Source organism: Microcaecilia unicolor, chromosome 10, assembly GCF_901765095.1.
Source record: "Microcaecilia unicolor chromosome 10, aMicUni1.1, whole genome shotgun sequence".
Lineage (NCBI taxonomy): Eukaryota > Metazoa > Chordata > Amphibia > Gymnophiona > Siphonopidae > Microcaecilia > Microcaecilia unicolor.
Window position 1 is genome coordinate 147759042 of NC_044040.1, and position 19870 is coordinate 147778911.

The 19870-nt window shown below is 45.0% G+C and overlaps 1 protein-coding gene across 3 annotated transcripts in view; it reads right to left on the reverse strand.

Annotated features, from left to right (window-relative positions):
• The window catches only part of AMMECR1L (AMMECR1 like), a 72284-nt gene that overhangs the window by 30506 nt on the left and 21908 nt on the right, over window positions 1-19870 (reverse strand). For all 3 annotated transcript variants that reach the window (XM_030216105.1, XM_030216104.1, XM_030216106.1), the window contains one exon: window positions 8890-9004. In XM_030216105.1, coding sequence (XP_030071965.1) covers window positions 8890-9004 — 115 coding nt within the window. The remainder of the gene's footprint in view (window positions 1-8889; window positions 9005-19870) is intronic.

The window sequence follows — 19870 nt, forward strand, 5'->3', positions numbered from 1 at the left end:
GGTACTCCACAATGGTGACATGTTTGAGTTTGCTTTTACTTGATAAGATCTTGTGGTTAGGAAACACTTGATCCATTTGAGTATATTCCTTCCTATGCCTATCTTGTCGAGTATTCTTAATAATATATAATGGTCAACCATATCGAATGCGCTTGACAAGTCGAATTGCAAGAGGAGTATATTTTTACCTAATGCGATTTCCTTTTGAACTTGGCTAGGAGAGTTACCAGGACGGTTTCTGTACTGTGGAGAGATCTGAAGCCCGACTGTGATTCATGAAGGTTTGAGAAATTATTGATGTATTCAGTAAATTGTTTAGCTACGATGCTTTCCATCAGTTTGGTTGTAAGTGGGATGGATGCCACAGGTCGGTAGTTGATGATATTGTTATTTTCTTTTTGGTGTCTTTTGGTAATGGTGTGAGTAGTATATTACCTTTGTGTTTGGGGAATATGCCCATGCTGGAACAAGAAGTTGAGGTGGGAGGTAAGTTCAGTGATGAATCGAGCGGGGGGGGGGGGGGGGTTCATTAGATAATTGGGGCAGGTGTCCAATTGACAGTAGGCTGTAGAGATCTTACTGGTTGCTAGTGCTAATGTTTCTTCTGTGATCTGGGCGAAATTTGTCCAAGTTCGGTCGGATGGGCATTCTTCTGAGCGTGGGTCTAGCTCATTAAGGAAGGTATCAAGGTTGGTGTAGTCCTGTGGCATATTTTTGCGCAGATCGACAATTTAGCCTCTGAAGTAGTTAGCAAGATCATCGGCTGTTGGGATTCCTGATTTTGTTGAGGACACTGGTTTTGTGTCTAGTAATTTATCCAGTAGCTTGTATAATTTTTTCATGTCCTTGAAGTCAGAACCTAGTTGTTCATTATAGTAGTTCCGTTTTAATTTTTTTATTTCATATTTGTATTTTCTATGTGATTCTTTCCAAGCGTTTAGATTTTGATTATTTTTGTTTTTTCTCCAGGCTCGTTCGAGTTGTCTGGTTCTAGATTTTAATTGTTTCACATTTTCATTAAACCATGGGGTCCTGTTCGGTTTGTGAATGGTTATTGCTCGCAAAGGAGCTAACTCATTTAGAATGGTGATACATCTCGATTCCCAATCTGCAAGATAGCTGATAGAATCAGATGGAATAGACCAATTGTTGTCGTAAATTGATTGCCAAAATGAAGTTGTGTCCACTTTACCTCTGGTTTGGCAAGATTTTTTTTCATCAGTTTTGAGATGTCCATTCTTCAGCCAATGTAGGGTCAGATTTAATTTGAAGTGATCTGACCATGGACTTTCCGTCCACTTGTGGTCAATGACTTTAATGATTTGGTCTGATGCGAATTTATAGGTTAGCAGGTCAAGTGTATGGCCTTTTCTGTGGGTGGCATTCAGATGTGGCCATTCGAAATCCCATAGTTGGAAGAATTCCTTACAATCTTGGACATCAGTTGAGTTTGGGTCTTCTAAATGAAGGTTTATGTCCCCAATGACTAGTATGTTTGAGTTAGATGTACAAATGGTAGATATGAAATCCATTAGGGTTATATAAGCTTCGCTCCAAGTGCCTGGCGGTCTGTAGAATAGGACGCAATTTAGATTGCCGGTACACTTTTATGTTGCAATCTGATTGAGGCAATTTCTAGTTGAGGTGTGATTGATTCAGCAGTGGTTTCTAAAGTGAGATGGGATCTGTAGATTATGGCAATGCCTCCGCCTCTTTTACCTATTCTGGTCCAGTGTGTAATGTTGTATCCTGGAGGGCAAAGGTCCAGTACTATGGGCTCTTTTTTAGTCATGGGTCCAGTTTTCGCTGATGAAGCGTAAATCTAAGGTTTCCGATGTGATCTAATCTTTTATAATATCTGTTTTGTTTACTATTGATCTGGCATTGATGTAACCTATTTGAATTGTAAGGTATGGATCTTCCGTAATGGTGAAAGTGGGAACCTTTATTAGTTGTCGTTTGTATGTCGATTTGGATTTATTAAAGCTTTTTTGTGTTGGTTGTGCAGTTTGTTTGTGGGATAATGTTTAGCTATTGTAAGTTCTGTTGCCGGTTTGGTTGAGGTTGGTGTGTCTGGTAATCCTGAATCGGCTGTGTAGTATTGGTATGGTGTTATAATCATTGAGAGGTGTGGCTAACAGTATTTGGACCAATGTTAAGGGGTATATAAATGAAACAATCTCAGTACTTTCCGATTATCTCCCTCCTCTAACGGCTTCTTCAACAATGCCTCCTCTGAACAGACCGAGGCCACATCAGATAAGGAGAGAGAAGCAGAGATAGCCACATCTGCACACTTCTGGAGATCTAAATGAGATCTCTTAGGAGCCAAAAGGGCAGGGGGGTGAGAAACTGAAGCACCTTGTGCAACTCGGACTGTCCCTGCTTCAGTAAATAGGTCTTGTGTAAGAACAACATAAACTCCGGAGAAAACAAAGATCCAAAGTAGCTGAATGCTCTGTCGGGCCCTAAGGCTGTAAAATGGCAGCTGTGTTACACATGTGATCAGACAAAGGTTGTTTCTCACTACCAGCTGACCCTGACAAAATGGCATCTGTTCCCACTCTCTCCTGCATAAAACTGGGCACCAGCCCCGCCGGAGGGCATGAAGTCCCAGCCATATTCAGATACTGCGCCAAAAATCAGATGTGCTGCTGCCGACCGTTTCTTCCATGTCTTTGGGATTCCTGGCTTGCACGCACTGCAACACCCCCAACGCCAGCCAGTGGGTCCCACAGTGGGAACTGCCTCCGTGGGAGTCGCCATTCACCCCGACTGTAAGAAGTGGAGCACAACGTGGTCCCAAGCAGCGAATCAGGATCCCTCCCCTGCACCAAGTAGAACTTGCAGCCTTCCAAGCGGTTCTGAATCAAATATTAGTCAGACTTAACACTGCCAGCTGCTCCCCCCAAGCTTACAGTCTCTCAAGTCTTACCCCAGATGAGAAATGATCGGGACTAACACTCTGTCCCACACTCTCCAGTAAACTCTTTCCTTCTCCTTTTTTTTTTTTTAAAGATTGTTGTACTGGAAAAGAACATCATCACAGGAAACAGGGAAGAAGTAATTCGCAAGGCACAAGGGATAGGGATCTGAAGACCGCCAGATATGAATCTGCAAATTTAAGCCACCTGCAAAGCTCAACTGGGGACCAGTTGGCTAACTGGAAAAGGAACAAATCACTCAAAATCAGAGGCTAAAAAGTGTGTCGGGCCATTCACCCCGACTTTAAGAAGTGGAGCACAACGTGGTCCCAAGCAGCGAATCAGGTTCCCTCCCCTGCACCAAGTAGAACTTGCAGCCTTCCAAGCGGTTCTGAATCAAATATTAGTCAGACTTACAACTGCCAGCTGCTCCCCCCAAGCTTACAGTCTCTCAAGTCTTACCCCAGATGAGAAATGATCGGGACTAACACTCTGTCCCACGCTCTCCAGTAAACTCTTTCCTTCCCTCTTTTTTTTTTTAAAGGTTGTTGTACTGGAAAAGAACATCATCACAGGAAACAGGGAAGAGGTAATTCGCAAGGCACAAGGGATAGGGATCTGAAGACCGCCAGATATGAATCTGCAAATTTAAGCCACCTGCAAAGCTCAACTGGGGACCAGTTGGCTAACTGGAAAAGGAATAAATCACTCAAAATCAGAGGCTAAAAATGATTATAACACCATACCAATACTACACAGCCGATTCAGGATTACCAGACACACCAACCACAACCAAACCGGCAACAGAACTTACAATAGCAAAACATTATCCCACAAACAAACTGCACAACCAACACAAAAAAGCTTTAATAAATCCAAATCGACATATAAACGACAACTAATAAAGGTTCCCACTTTCACCATTATGGAAGATCCATACCTTACAATTCAAATAGGTTACATCAATGCCAGATCAACAGTAAACAAAACAGATATTATAAAAGATTAGATCACATCGGAAACCTTAGATTTACGCTTCATCAGCGAAAACTGGATCCATGACCAAAAAGATCCCATAATACTGGACCTTTGCCCTCCAGGATACAACATTACAAACTGGACCAGAACAGGTAAAAGAGGCGGAGGCATTGCCATAATCTACAGATCCCATCTCACTTTAGAAACCACTGCTGAATCAATCACACCTCAACTAGAAATTGCCTCAATCAGATTGCAACATAAAAGTGTAGCCGGCAATCTAAATTACGTCCTATTGCATCCACCTGCTGGAGATAGAAAACACTGAGGAGCTGGACTGGATGCCAAGAGAGATATGTCTCAGCTCAGTTTTCAGCTCTCCACCTACTGGTTGATGGACACAACTATCCCACAGGTTCTGGAATAGTGGGAAGCTACGTAATGGAAGCTGGCATTTCTTTCTTAATTGCAACTTAAACCAATTCCATTATTTCTCACTACAGTAAACCAATTTTATTTCAAATCATTTACATCCTGTTTTCTTAGTAAAAACAGTGTGTCCAAAAATGGATTACAAGAACCTGTAAGTGTACTGAGGTTTCGCTATTGATTCTTATGGAATGAAGTTGAATTACAACCCCACCAAAGGTAGATTGCATCAGGTTCCTAAGATGGTTGTAATATCTTGCATATTGCAGCTAGGTTATAACCCCTTACAGCAGTAAGCATGACATGGCTGTGTAGATTGTTACAGAACTTGTTGGTAAATAAATGGGTTGGGACCTCAGTACTGGATTAAGTATGGAATAACCTAGCAGTGGAAGTGATGGCAACTTTTGGGGACAGTGGTAGCCTTGAGAGGTTGGATAAAAGACATGGGGGAGGGAGAATGAACTGATGTTGGTTTTATTATAGGAATTCATATATCAGAATCAGAGAGGAAGATTTTCTAGTAGGCAGACTGAATGGGCCAATCAGTCTTTATTGTCATTTGCTAACTTTGGTGAGAGTATCCAATTGAGGCAGGCTTATGTACGAGATATGGACAGAATTTTTGGATTGTTGCCCTACTTCATATTGACAACATGTCCACTACCATTTCCCTGCTTTTTAAAATTGGTCATTGTAGGGCCCTGATGCTACCAGGGCAATTTTGCGTGCCTAAAGGATAATGCAGTTTGATATTATTTAATCAAGCTGATAATGTGTTGCTGCTGGACCAGCCCCAAATACTTCACTATAAATTTACTGTAGCTACTGTTAGACCTTTCATACCTGCTCTGCTCATCTCTGAATCACGTTTTTTTTCCTTCTTCAAAATTTGTTGGCATCCCCAAACAGCTATTTGCCATGGCCTCCCTCCCAGCCGTAGATTGGATGAATTGACCCATGAGTCTTTTAAACTGACCTGAGAAGTGGAATTCTGACTTGGCCAAATCTTTATCAATGTGGGCTACTGTTAAGACAGGTTATTTTAGTACATGCCATGCATTTTAGCACAGGTTCTCACTGCATAAAATGGAACCCTGTGACAAAATAGCAAAAGTTATGGTAAAAATAACCTGTCTAAACGGTAATCCACTTTGGTAACTCCCCCCCCCCCCCCCCACACACACACACTAATAAGCCTGTATTTTAAATAAGTTTCATTTTTACATTTTATAACCTAAACAGCAATACAAACTGACAAGGTTATTCAACAGGAACAAAATGACCGACATTCGCCACACACTGCGGAAGCACCTCTAAATAGGGCTGGGAAAGTAACCAGGTGTAACCTAATTACATTTAGAAACTGCGGATTACAGAAAGGCAGGAATATTCACTCTGGCAGGGACATGATCATGAGCCCCATTCAAGAAGTCTCTGGTTCTTTATCATGAGAATGTAAATACATGCTGAACTGGATTCTGTGAAATGTGAAAATCTCAGGTTAAGTTCTCACAATGGTAAAGCAAGAGCATTTACCAAAAGAAAACAGATTCTTTTTTTATGGGCAAAGAAGACACAGAATTCACAATTCTCTTTGCTTTGTTGTCTGTTCTTTGAATTCTTCTCCAAAAATGGGTAATTTATTAATTTTAGGGTCCTTTTATTAAAGATTAATGCACGCTAATAGAATTAGCACACGCTAAATGCTGCATGTCCTATTTTATACTTATGGGCCACGTGGGACTTAGTGCACTCTAACGTCTGTTAGCACATACTAAGCTTTAGTAAAAGGGTCCCTTTGTGACTTTTCCCCCAATCTGTGCTCAATTCAGAAATCTTTTGAAATCAGGGTCTACTGCAATTTGTGTTGGTAGAAGTGTTGTACAGTAATTAAGTAAATGTAACTAGTTGCTGTACTTAAGTAAAAGTTTTGTTATTTTTACTTGTAAAGAAGTACAGGAAACATTTGTTACACTTACTGAAGTAATACTTTTGCCAAGTTTTACTGCTTTTACTCAGTTACATCTGATGCTTGCAGTTAAAAGTAAAAAGTAAAAGCAGAAGGCAGATGTAAATGACAATTCCAAATGAAACAGCAAAACTGGGAACAGGATTTTGCTATTGCAAACCTTGTCACACAAACAGTGGATGATCTCATCTTAAATTTTGCTGTTAAGTGAATATAACCTATAAGAATAGTGGAGTTGCCTGTGTTTGTTGAACTGGTTAGTGGCCTCCAGCCAAACAGAACAGTGTTTAAAGTGGAGATGAAGCCAAAGCTGGTAGCAATTCTTGGTGAACAGATGTATGTCTCTACTACAACAGACTGCACGTCATCCCATGGGAAAAGTTTACACTGGGGTTAACTGTCCACTGGATTGATAAGAGTATTTAGGGAGGATGTCTGCTTGTCTGGCCTTAAGACTGAAAGACTCCCACATGTTTGATGTTCTTGCATCAGTTCTCAAAGATATTCAAACAGAGTTTGCCATCAGATGAAAAATTGTTAGAACAATAACAGTCAATGATTTCAGCTTTGTGAAAGCCTTCTTTGTAACTGGACAGCATGACGATGACAATGAAGATAAAGATGAAGATTCAAATGATGAATTAGACAGCATTACTTCTAATGCAGATGATAATGACAATAATGATGATAAAGTACTTTTTGCTATATGGAACTCAACTGTTTCAGAGATACCCTTGATCATAACATGCAAACCCTGTCAGAAGACATCAGTAATACTGCACACTGGCCTGATTTGGAGGAACTTTTTATCAGACTGAACAATCCACTCTCTGCTAGTGTAGTTGTTGAACCTTTTTAGCTGTGCTGGATTAATAACTCACAAGTACACTCGCATAAGTGACAGTCGTTTTCAAAAATTTAGTTTTACTAAAAGCAAAGTGGATTGAATTGTAGACCAATAAAGTTATTGGGTAAAAACATTAATAACAGTTGCATTCATTGTAGTTGTGGTACTCAAAAAGTATTATATTAAGCAATAACTTTTTACTTTTACATAAGTAAATTTTTTAACATGTTCTTCACTGTACTTTTTACTTTTACTTAAGTATTAAAATATACATTTATTTTTACTTAAGTACTTTGGCCTAGTACTTTGAACAACACTGGTTGGTACAACTTCACAGAGCCCATTTCAATTTACACTTCAAAACAAATTAACCCTAATTTGAGGGCCTCTTCATTAAGATACAATCAGGCAAATAATGCAGAAAATTGCAAATAAAGCATTATTCACTGATTTCATGTAGTATTTGCCTTATAAAAATCAGGTGCAATGCAGAGACCAAAAATAAGGAGCTGCACTGCATGTAAAGCAGCTCATTATTTGCAAAAGGAATAAATGTGGCTTGCACTAATGCTTGCAAGCTGCAATATTCCAAGAAAGGTAATTACACCTCAAGAGATATAGGTAACTTTCCTCAAGAACATCAGTCCCCAGATTTTAAAGGGGTTGTCTAGTGTACAATAAATGTTCCCTTCCCATCACTTCTGTATTAAAACCCACTTGGTGGGATATCGAGAGGCATGCTCACTCTCCCACACTCTCACCTGGTAACAAGTGTAAAATAATTGAGACTTCCCAAACACTGCTCTCTTTAAAAAACAAAAAACAAACAACTCCAAGCCAATGCTGATCCTTCCCTGGGGCATCTCTGGGTGTTTATTGGGGGCAAGGGTGATCCCCACCACTCCTGTCCCAGTGGCATCATTTTCCAAAATGTTGCTAACCAAATCCTAGAGTTTATTTACACTAGGGAGTTTTACTACAAAGGACGAGGCCATAAGAACCAAGGACTTCTGAAGAATCTATTTTGGAATCTGTAATGGGGAGGAGATATAGGGGAAGCGAGGGCTCGGTAGGTTTGAGGGCCATTTATTTCATCTTGATGTATGAACGCTTTGATTGTTTGTATATTATGTACTTATAATAATAAAAATGTTTGAACATAAAAAAATGGCAGGCCAGGGACGTAGGTCAGCAATCCTTCATTGCTGCAGCCAATGGCCATCTTCACTCCTAAACATATCTTTCAGTTCTCTGTCACTCAATCCCTTCTACTGCTAATACAAGTGGATTTACCCCATAAATCCACTACTGTGCCCTCAATCCACCACTTATGCTCTTCTCTTCATCTTGATGTATGAACGCTTTGATTGTTTGTATATTATATACTTATAACAATAAAAATGTTTGAACATAAAAAAATGGCAGGCCAGGGACGTAGGTCAGCAATCCTTCATTGCTGCAGCCAATGGCCATCTTCACTCCTAAACATATCTTTCAGTTCTCTGTCACTCAATCCCTTCTACTGCTAATACAAGTGGATTTACCCCATAAATCCACTACTGTGCCCTCAATCCACCACTTATGCTCTTCTCTTACCAACAGGGCTTCAGATTCATACATCTACACTTTAACATAGGATTCAATTGCTCCACCCTGATTATTTAATATTTCCCCAAAGAATATAGTAGTTTTACAGAGACATACTTAAATTGCACAGTGGAAGATGCAGCAGTCCTCACCTCCCAGTCTAAGTAATCACTGGCATCTTCAAAGTTGGTGAGGAGAGAGACTGAGCAGAAAAGCTTAGGCAGTTCCTCACGGGTCAGGGGTGGAAATCGGCTATCCTTAAGGGCACTGCAAGATGAGAGAAAATGTGCAGTATGAAATCTTGTGCTACCACTGAAGCTTCGATTTTTTGTAAAGATAGCTGGCAACGGATCCTTGGCAGTCTCCTTCAAGCTTTTATGTGTACATTTGGTAAGCAGCATATTATAAGACAGGATATAGCAGACGTGGAGGGGCATAATGGAACAGAAACGCCTATCTCCATGGGCGTTAATCTCCGAGAACGGGTCCGTGAAGGGGCGGACCGAACCGTATTATCGATAAAAAATAGACGCCCATGTTTTATTCGCCAATGTGTGAGCTGGGCGTTTTTGCTTTTCAGCGATAATGGAAAAGGAAAGTGCCCAGCTCAAAAACGAATAAATCCAAGGCATTTGTTCGTGGGAGGGGCCAGGATTCGTAGTGCACTGGTCCCCCTCACATGCCAGGACACCAACCGGGCACCCTAGGGGGCACTTTTACAAAAACAATAAAAAAGGTAAAAGAGCTCCCAGGTGCATAGCACCCTTCCCTTGTGTGTTGAGCCCCCCAAATCCCCCTCAAAACCCACTGCCCACAAGTCTACACCATTACTATAGCCCTAAGGGGTGAAGAGGGGCACCTACATGTGGGTACAGTGGGTTTGGGGGGGTTGGACGACTAATAAGCATTAAGCAGCACAATTGTAACAGGTAGGGGGGATGGGCCTGGGTCCACCTGCCTGACGTCCACTGCACCCCCTAACAACTGCTCCAGGGACCTGCATACTGCTGCCTGGGAGGAGGGTATGACATTTGAAGGTGAAAATAAAAAGTTGTGAAACATCATTTTTTTGTGGTGGGAGGGGGTTAGTGACCACTGGGGGAGTCAGGGGAGGTCATCCCCGATTCCCTCTGGGGGTAATCTGGTCATTTAGGGCACTTTTTGGGGCCTTATTCGTGAAAAAACAGGGTCCAGGAAAAGTGCCCTAAATTCTAGCTACAAACGCATCCATTATCGGCGAAGGGCGCCCATCTCTGTTGGGGTGATAACCACGCCCCAGTTCCGCCTTCGACACGCCCCCGTCCACTTTGTCCGCATCCGCGACGGAGTGCAGTTGAAAGCGTCCCAAATTCGGCTTTTGATTATACCGCGTTATTCGTTTTTGTGAGATAAACGCCCATCTCCCGATTTAGGTCGGAACTTGGGCGTTTTTCTCGTTCGATTATAAGCTGGATAGTTAAGCAATCCAGCTTCATTCAGATTATATTAATCTTCACAAAATCTGAAGATCTCTATCTGCTTACCAGATGTTATTAACTCCAGGCGATACAGTGTCAATCGGCTTCCCAGTAACACAGTTTATCTAAAACATTAGGCACTCCAAATAATCATCATCATTTGGTTTAATTACAGTACAAACCCATAGCAGTGCAACATTTCAGTTTGCACAAGTTAGGATTTCAACTCACAGTTGTCAGTTTACAAGAGATAAAAAAAGAAAATGCACAAATTTCCCTATTACATGCTTACAATGATGTATTATATAATTGATCTGCCCATTATTTATTTGAGGGAGCTCTATTGTAATCCAGTTTACAAGGAAAATGTAAAAAAAAGCGAAGATACTTACCTGTAGCAGGTATTCTCAGAGAACAACAGGCTGATTGTTCTCACATGTGGTTCGACGTCCGCGTCAGCCCAGGAACCGGCGTTTTGCATGAGCAAAAAATAAACAAACTTTTGCCAGAGTCTTCTGGTGTGCATGCAGTGCTCACCGTGCATGCACGGACTGACTTCCCACCTGCCGCGCGAGCACATCTCCTCAGTTAAATGAAAAAGCAAATGAAATAACAGAAAACAACTCCAAAGGGGAGGTGGGAGGGACTGTGAGAACAATCAGCCTGCTGTCCTCAGAGAATACCTGCTACAGGTAAGTATCTTCGCTTTCTCCGAGGACAAGCAGGCTGCTTGTTCTCACATGTGGGGTATCCCTAGAATCCAGGCTCACTCAAAACAAAGAACATTGGTCAACTGCGAGGACAGAACATAGATTAACCTGAAACTATATACAGTAAGCTGAGAGTGCAGCCTGGAACAGAACAGGCCTAGTGGGGGTGAAGCTGGATTCTAAACCCCAAACAGATTCTGCAGCACTGACTACCCAAACCGACTGTCACATTGGGTATCCTGCTGAAGGCAGTAGTGAGATGTGAATGTGTGGACTGATGACCACATTGCAGCCTTGCAAATCTGTTCAATGGAGGCTGACGTTAAGTGAGCCACCGACGCAGCCATGGCTCTTACATTATGAGCCGTGACATGGCCCTCCAGAGTCAGCCCAGCTTGGGCATAAGTGAAGGAAATGCAATCTGCTAGCCAATTTGAGATTGTGCGTTTTCCGATGGTGACTCCCCTCCTGTCCCCTCCTGTTGGGATCGAAAGAAACAAACAACTGGGCAGACTGTCTGAAGGGCTTCGTCCGCTCTACATAAAAGGTCAATGCTCTCTTGCAGTCCAAAGTGTGCAAACTGCTTTTGCAAGGGTGGGCATGAGGTCGGGGAAAAAATGTTGGCAAGACAACTGACTGGTTCAGATGGAACTCCGACACCACCTTTGGAAGGAAATTAGGGGGTGTGCGGATGACTACTCTGTTGTGATGAAACTTAGTATAAGGTGCTTCTACAACTAAGGCCTGAAGTGCACTGACCCTATGAGCTGAAGTAACAGCCACTAAGAAAATGACCTTTCAGGTCAAGTACTTCAGATGGCAGGAATTCAGTGGCTCAAAAGGAGCTTTCATCATCTGGGTGAGAATGATGTTGAGATCCCATAACAATGGTGGAGGTCTGACAGGGGGCTTTGACAAAAGCAAACCTCTCATGAAGAGAACAACTAAAGGCTGTCCAGAGATAGGCTTACCCTCTACATGCTGATGATAAGCACTAATTGCACTGAGGTGAACCTTTATGAAGTTGGTCTTGAGACTAGACTCTGACAAGTGTAGAAGGTATTCAAGCAAGGTCTGAGTAGGACAAGAAAGAGGATCTAGGGCAGTGATGGCGAACCTTTCAGAGACGGAGTGCCCAAACAGCAACCCAAAATCTAATTATTTATCGTAAAGTGCCAACAGGGCAATTTAACCGGAATAACAGAACTTTAAAAGCATTTGGCATGCTTTTGAATAATTAATGTGATTTTTGCTGTTGCAAAATTAAATGATCCCAGGTTCCAATCTAATTCATGCTTAATGTGGGATAAAATGCCATAAATAAGTAAATAAATAAATATAAACTTTTAATGTTGAGTACCTGATTCTCAAAATGGACACATTCCAAACACTATAATGAAAATTAAATGATTTTTTTCTACCTTTGTTGTCTGGTGACTTTGTTTATCTGATCATGCTGGCCCAGTATCCGATTCTGCTGCTATCTGTCCTCTTAACTCCGTTTCCAGGGCTTCCTTTCCATTTATTTCTTTACTTTCCGTCTTTCTTCTTCATTTCTTGCCCTACATCCGTAAGTAAAAGCTGGGTCCTCCGCAGACTTGACTGTCCAGTGGATCTAGCTTCTGCCTATTTTCTTCATCCATGTGCAGTTTTTCTCCTCTCTTCCTTTTCCCTCATCTCATCTCCTTCCTCACTCTTCCCTCCCCTCCATCCATGTCCAGCATTTCTTCTCTCTCCCTTCCCTCCCCTCCATCCACCCATGTCCAGCAACCCTCCTCTCCCCCCTCCCCTCCATCCACCCATGTCCAACCCTCCTCTCCGCCTGCCCTCCCCTCCATCCACCCATGTCCAGTGATTCTCTCCACCTGCCCCCCTCCAGCCACCCATACCCAGTGATTCTCCTGTCCCCCCCCTCTCCATCCACCCATACCCAGCGATTCTCCTCGCTCCCCTGCCCCCCCCAGCCACCCATACCCAGCGATTCCCCTGTTCCCCCTCCAGCCACCCATACCCAGCGATTCTCCTCTCTCCCCTGCCCCCCTCCAGCCACCCATGCCCAGTGATTCTTGTTCCCCTGCCCCTCTCCAGCCACCCATACCCAGCGATTCCCCTGCTCCCCCTCCAGCCACCCATACCCAGCGATTCCCCTGCTCCCCCTCCAGCCACCCATACCCAGCGATTCCCCTGATCCCCCTCCAGCCACCCACACCCAGCGATTCTCCTCTCTCCCTTGCCCCCCCCTCCAGCCACCCATGCCCAGCGATTCTCCTCGTTCCCCTGCCCCCCCTCCAGCCACCCATACCCAGCGATTCTCCTGTCCCCCGCCCCCCCTCTCCAGCGATTCTCCTCTCTCCCCTGCCCCCCCTCCAGCCACCCATACCCAAGCGATTCTCCTCGTTCCCCTGCCCCCCTTCCAGCCACCCAGACCCAAACGATTCTCCTCGCTTCCCTGCCCCCCAGGATGTCCAGTGGATTCTTCGGGGCAGGCAGGAAAGATCCCCAGTCTTGCCTGCCCACTGCCGACTCTCCCGCGGCACTACTGCATCGCTCTTCAAAATGGCTGCTGAGACTTACAAGGGCGGCCTCCAAGAATTCAGCAGAAGTCTCGGCGGCCATTTTTAAACAGTGATCTGGCAGCGGGGGAGAGTCAGTGCCGGCTGCGGGCAGGCAAGACTGGGGATCTTTCCTGCTTGCCCCGAAGAATGCCTTCTTCAGGTACTCGGAGGGACCCTGTAGCTCGGGGAAGGGAGGGAGGGAGGGAGGGAGGGGGGAGAGCCGACTCGCCCTCAAGAACAACCTGCTCTTGCGAGTGGACTCCAGCACACCACTGGGTGAAGGGGACTGTGGTGCTTACCCAGGGAATTTTGTCCCCCCTGCACCCCTCTCTTGGCGGCCCTGGCGACGGCGCGCATGCCAACAGAGAGGGCTCTGCTTGCCCTCTCTTGCACGCGTGCCATAGGTTTACCATCACTGATCTAGGGCCTTGTTGTCACACCAGACGGCAAACCTCCTCCACTTGAAAAAGCAACACCTCTTTGTGGAATCTTTCCTGGAAGCAAGACCCGGGAGACACCCTCCGAAAGACCTAAGGAGGCAAATTCTAAGTTCTCAACATCCAGGCCATGAGAGCCAGAGACTGGAGGTTGGGATGTAGAAGCGACCCCTCGTTCTGGGTAATGAGGGTTGGAAAAAACTCCAATCTCCACGGTTCCTCAGAGGATAACGCCAGAAGAAGAGGGAATCAAATCTGGCGTGGCCACAAGGGAGCAATCAGAATCATGGTTCCGCGATCTTGCTTGAGTTTCAGAAAAGTCTTCCCTACTAAAGGTATGGGAGGATACACATACAGAAGGCCTGTTCCCCAATGAAGGAGAAAGACATTGGACGCTAGTCTGTCGTGGGCCTGAAGCCTGGAACAGAACTGAGGGACCTTGCGATTGGTCTGAGTGGCAAAAAGATCCACCAAGGGGGGTGCCCCACGCTTGGAAGATCTTGCGGGCTATGCCCATGTTCAGTGAGGTTGCATTATCATGCTTAGTCTGTCGGCCAGACTGTTTACACCTGCCAGATAAGTAGCTTGGAGAAACATGCCGTGATGGCGTGCCCAAAGCCACATCTGAACAGCTTCCCGACACAGAGGGCGAGATCCGGTGCCCCCCTGCTTGTTGGTGTAATACATGGCAACCTGATTGTCTGTTTGAATCAAGATGATTTGGTTGGACAGCTGATCTCTGAAAGCCTTTAGAGCGTTCCAGATCACTCGCAATTCCAGGAGGTTGATCTGAAGACCTGCTTCCCGGAAGGACCAGGCTCCTTCAGTGTGAAGCCCATCTACATGAGCTCCCCACCCTAGGAGGGATGCATCAGTCGTCAGCACTTTTTGTGGCTGAGGAATTTGGAATGGTCGTCCCATGGTCAAACTGGACTGGACTGCCCACCACTGAAGAGAATTTCGAAAATTGGTGGAGAGTTGGATCACATCCTCCAGATCCCCCACAGCTTGATACCACTGGGAAGCTAGGGTCCATTGAGCTCATCTCATATGTAGACATGCCATGGGAGTTACATGAACTGTGGAGGCCATGTGACCCACAAGTCTCAACATTTGCCGAGCTGTGATCTGCTGAGATGCTCAAACCATGGACACCAGGTTGTCTGCCCTTGTCTCTGGAAGATAAGCCCGAGCTGTCTTCGTGTCCAGCAGTGCTTCAATGAATTCCAATTTTTGGACAGGAGTGAGATGGGACTTGGAGTAATTTATTACGAACCCTAGTAGCTCTAGCACCTGAATAGTCATTTGCATGGACTTCAGAGCACCATCCTCCGAGATGCTCTTCACCAGCCAATCGTCGAGATAAGGAAACACTTGCACTTCCAGTCTGCATAGGAACGCTGTGACTACAGCTAGATGCTTTGTAAACACTCTGGGCACAGACGCCAGGCCAAAGGGCAATACAGTGGGGGAAATAAGTATTTGATCCCTTGCTGATTTTGTAAGTTTGCCCACTGACAAAGACATGAGCAGCCCATAATTGAAGGGTAGGTTATTGGTAACAGTGAGAGATAGCACATCACAAATTAAATCCGGAAAATCACATTGTGGAAAGTATATGAATTTATTTGCATTCTGCAGAGGGAAATAAGTATTTGATCCCCCACCAACCAGTAAGAGATCTGGCCCCTACAGACCAGGTAGATGCTCCAAATCAACTCGTTACCTGCATGACAGACAGCTGTCGGCAATGGTCACCTGTATGAAAGACACCTGTCCACAGACTCAGTGAATCAGTCAGACTCTAACCTCTACAAAATGGCCAAGAGCAAGGAGCTGTCTAAGGATGTCAGGGACAAGATCATACACCTGCACAAGGCTGGAATGGGCTACAAAACCATCAGTAAGACGCTGGGCGAGAAGGAGACAACTGTTGGTGCCATAGTAAGAAAATGGAAGAAGTACAAAATGACTGTCAATCGACAAAGATCTGGGGCTCCACGCAAAATCTCACCTCGTGGGGTATCCTTGATCATGAGGAAGGTTAGAAATCAGCCTACAACTACAAGGGGGGAACTTGTCAATGATCTCAAGGCAGCTGGGACCACTGTCACCACGAAAACCATTGGTAACACATTACGACATAACGGATTGCAATCCTGCAGTGCCCGCAAGGTCCCCCTGCTCCGGAAGGCACATGTGACGGCCCGTCTGAAGTTTGCCAGTGAACACCTGGATGATGCCGAGAGTGATTGGGAGAAGGTGCTGTGGTCAGATGAGACAAAAATTGAGCTCTTTGGCATGAACTCAACTCGCCGTGTTTGGAGGAAGAGAAATGCTGCCTATGACCCAAAGAACACCGTCCCCACTGTCAAGCATGGAGGTGGAAATGTTATGTTTTGGGGGTGTTTCTCTGCTAAGGGCACAGGACTACTTCACCGCATCAATGGGAGAATGGATGGGGCCATGTACCGTACAATTCTGAGTGACAACCTCCTTCCCTCCGCCAGGGCCTTAAAAATGGGTCGTGGCTGGGTCTTCCAGCACGACAATGACCCAAAACATACAGCCAAGGCAACAAAGGAGTGGCTCAGGAAGAAGCACATTAGGGTCATGGAGTGGCCTAGCCAGTCACCAGACCTTAATCCCATTGAAAACATATGGAGGGAGCTGAAGCTGCGAGTTGCCAAGCGACAGCCCAGAACTCTTAATGATTTAGAGATGATCTGCAAAGAGGAGTGGACCAAAATTCCTCCTGACATGTGTGCAAACCTCATCATCAACTACAGAAGACGTCTGACCGCTGTGCTTGCCAACAAGGGTTTTGCCACCAAGTATTAGGTCTTGTTTGCCAGAGGGATTAAATACTTATTTCCCTCTGCAGAATGCAAATAAATTCATATACTTTCCACAATGTGATTTTCCGGATTTAATTTGTGATGTGCTGTCTCTCACTGTTACCAATAACCTACCCTTCAATTATGGGCTGCTCATGTCTTTGTCAGTGGGCAAACTTACAAAATCAGCAAGGGATCAAATACTTATTTCCCCCACTGTACATGGTACTGAAAGTGCTGTGTTCCCAGCCCAAATCGAAGATAGTTCCTGTGAGCTGGAAGTATCGGGATGTGTGTGTAAGCATCCTTTAAGTCCAGAGAGCATAGCCAATCGTTCTTCTGAATCATGGGAAGAAGGGTGCCCAGGAAAACCATTCTGAACTTTTCTCGGACTAGAAATTTGTTCAGGGCCCTTAGGTCTAGGGTGGGACAGATCCCACTGTCTTTTTCTGTACAAGGAAGTACCTGGAATAGAATCCAAGCCCTTCTTTCCCTGGTGGAACGGGTTCGACCGCATGGGCCTTTAGAAGGGAGCTGTAAGAATGAGCTCCCAGTGGGCAATTTGGAGGTTTGGAATCCAGACTGAGGGTGTATCCTAACCGGATCATTTGAAGAACCCACTGGTTGGAGGTTATGAGAGGCCCCCTTTGGTGAAAAAACATTAACCTCCCCCCAACTGGAACGGACACTTTTACCGCTGCTATGCTGAACTGGAGTAAGTCAAAAGCTCATCCCTTGCTTCTGCTGGGGCCTTAGGTGCACGCTGTTGACGAGAACGAGCGCACTGGAGCTGAGCCTGGGCAGGCTGTCAGGAAGCTGGAGTGTACCTACACCTAGCATAGGTATAGGGAGCACTCCTCTTCCCCCCCCCCCCAAAATACCTCCTAGTTGAGGAGGTTGTAGCAGAAGACGCCCGGCGGGAGAGAGAATCCATAGCATCATTATGCTTCTTGATCTGGTCAACAAGATCCTCTGCTTTTTCACCAAAAAGGTTATTCCCCCCCCCCCCACAAGGTACATCCGCCATCAGCTGTTGGACCGAATGATCCAGGTCACAGACATGCGGACATGAGAGTCTGCACATCACTATACCTTGACCAGTGATTCTGGATGCCACATCAAAAGAGTCGTAAGAGTCCCTGACCAGGAATTTACGACACGCCTTCTGCTGCCTGACTACCTGGTGAAAAGGCTCGGCCTGCTCCAGAGGGAGGGCGTCAACCAAACTAGACAGTTGCCTCACCGAGTTCCGCAAATGGACGCTTGTGAAGAGCTGGTAAGATTGGATTCAGGCGGCGAGCATTGTGGCCTGATAAGTCTTCCTCCCAAAAGAGTCCAATGTCCTAGCTTCTCTTCCTGGGGGCGCCAAGGCATAGTCTCTAGTACTGTTGGCTCGCTTGAGGGCGGAGTCCACCACCATGGAATTGTGTGGTAACTGAGACCTCATCAACCCAGGGTCACCGTGGATCCGATATTGGGAATCAGCCTTTTCTGGGATCACGGGGCCAGACAGAGGATTCGACCAGTTCCGCATAAGGACTTCCTTCAGTACCTTATGGAGAGGAGCTGTCACAGCCTCCCTAGGTGGAGAAGGATAGTCCAGGACCTTGAGCATCTCAGCCCTGGGCTCATCCTTAACCCCCATAGGAAAAGGAACAGCCGTAGCAATTTCCCGGACAAGATAGCCATTTCCCGGAGGAGATAGTCTCGTTTATGGTGGAGGGGTAGGTTCAGAGGGAATCCCATATGACTCGTCAGAAGAAAAGTACCTGGGATCTTCCTCTGACTCCCACGAATGCTCCTCTTCAGTATTGGATAAGACCTCTCTCAGAAAAAGATAGACCGGTGAGTCTGACGTCAGTGCCGGGAAAAATGGTGGAGGCAATCATTAAGAATAAAATTACAGAGCACATACAAAAGTATGGGCTACTGAGACAAAGTCAGCACGGATTTAGTGAAGGGAAGTCTTGCCTCACAAATCTACTACATTTTTTCGAGGGGGTGAACAAACATGTGGACAAAGGGCAGCTGGTGGATACTGTATATCTAGATTTTCAGAAGGCGTTTGACAAAGTGCCTCATGAAAGACTCCAAAGGAAACTGGAAAGTCATGGGATCGGAGGCAGTGTATTATTATGGATTAAAAACTGGTTAAAAGATAGGAAGCAGAGAATAGGGTTGAATGGTCATTATTCTTGATGGAGAAGGGTAGTTAGTGGGGTCCGTGCTGGGACCGCTGCTTTTTAACATTTATGTTTAAACGATTTTTATTGAACTCCAACAATATACATCCATGTATTTTACTGTAGAACTTCATCAACCACTCATGTTATACATGTACAGCGTAATACAAATCAACATGCAAATAAGTTTTACACATTTTCTCCCCTGTCCCCCCTATAACCCTCCCATTTATAAATGACCTTGAGATGGGAGTAACTAGTGAGGTAATTAAATTCGCAGATGACACAAAGTTATCCAGGGTCGCCTCGTCGCAGGAGGAATGTGAAAGATTGCAAGAAGACCTCATGAGACTGGGGGATTGGGCGTCCAAATGGCAGATGAAGTTCAACGTTGACAAGTGCAAAGTGATGCATGTGGGAAGGAGGAACCATAATTACAACTATGTCATGCAAGGTTCCGCTTTAGGAGTTACGGACCAAGAAAGGGATCTGGGAGTCATCGTGGATAACACGTTGAAATCTTCAGCTCAATGTGCTGCAGCGGCTAAGAAGGTGAACAGAACGTTGAGCATTATTAGAAAAGGGGTGGAAAACAAGCATGAGGATGTTATAATGCCGTTATATCGCTCCATGGTGCGACCGCACCTGGAGTATTGTGTTCAGTTCTGGTCGCCTCATCTCAAAAAAGATATAAAGGAATTGGAGAAGGTGCAGAGAAGGGCGACAAAAATGATAAAAGAGATGGGACAACTACCCTATGAGGAGAGGTTAAGATGGCTAGGACTCTTTAGCCTGGAGAAAAGGCGGCTGAAGGGCGATATGATAGAGGTCTACAAAATAATGAGTAGGGTAGAGTGGACAGATGTGAAGTGTTTGTTTACACTTTCTAACAATAATAGAACCAGGGGACACAAGATGAAATTAGAATGTGGTAGGTTTAAAACAAATCTGAGA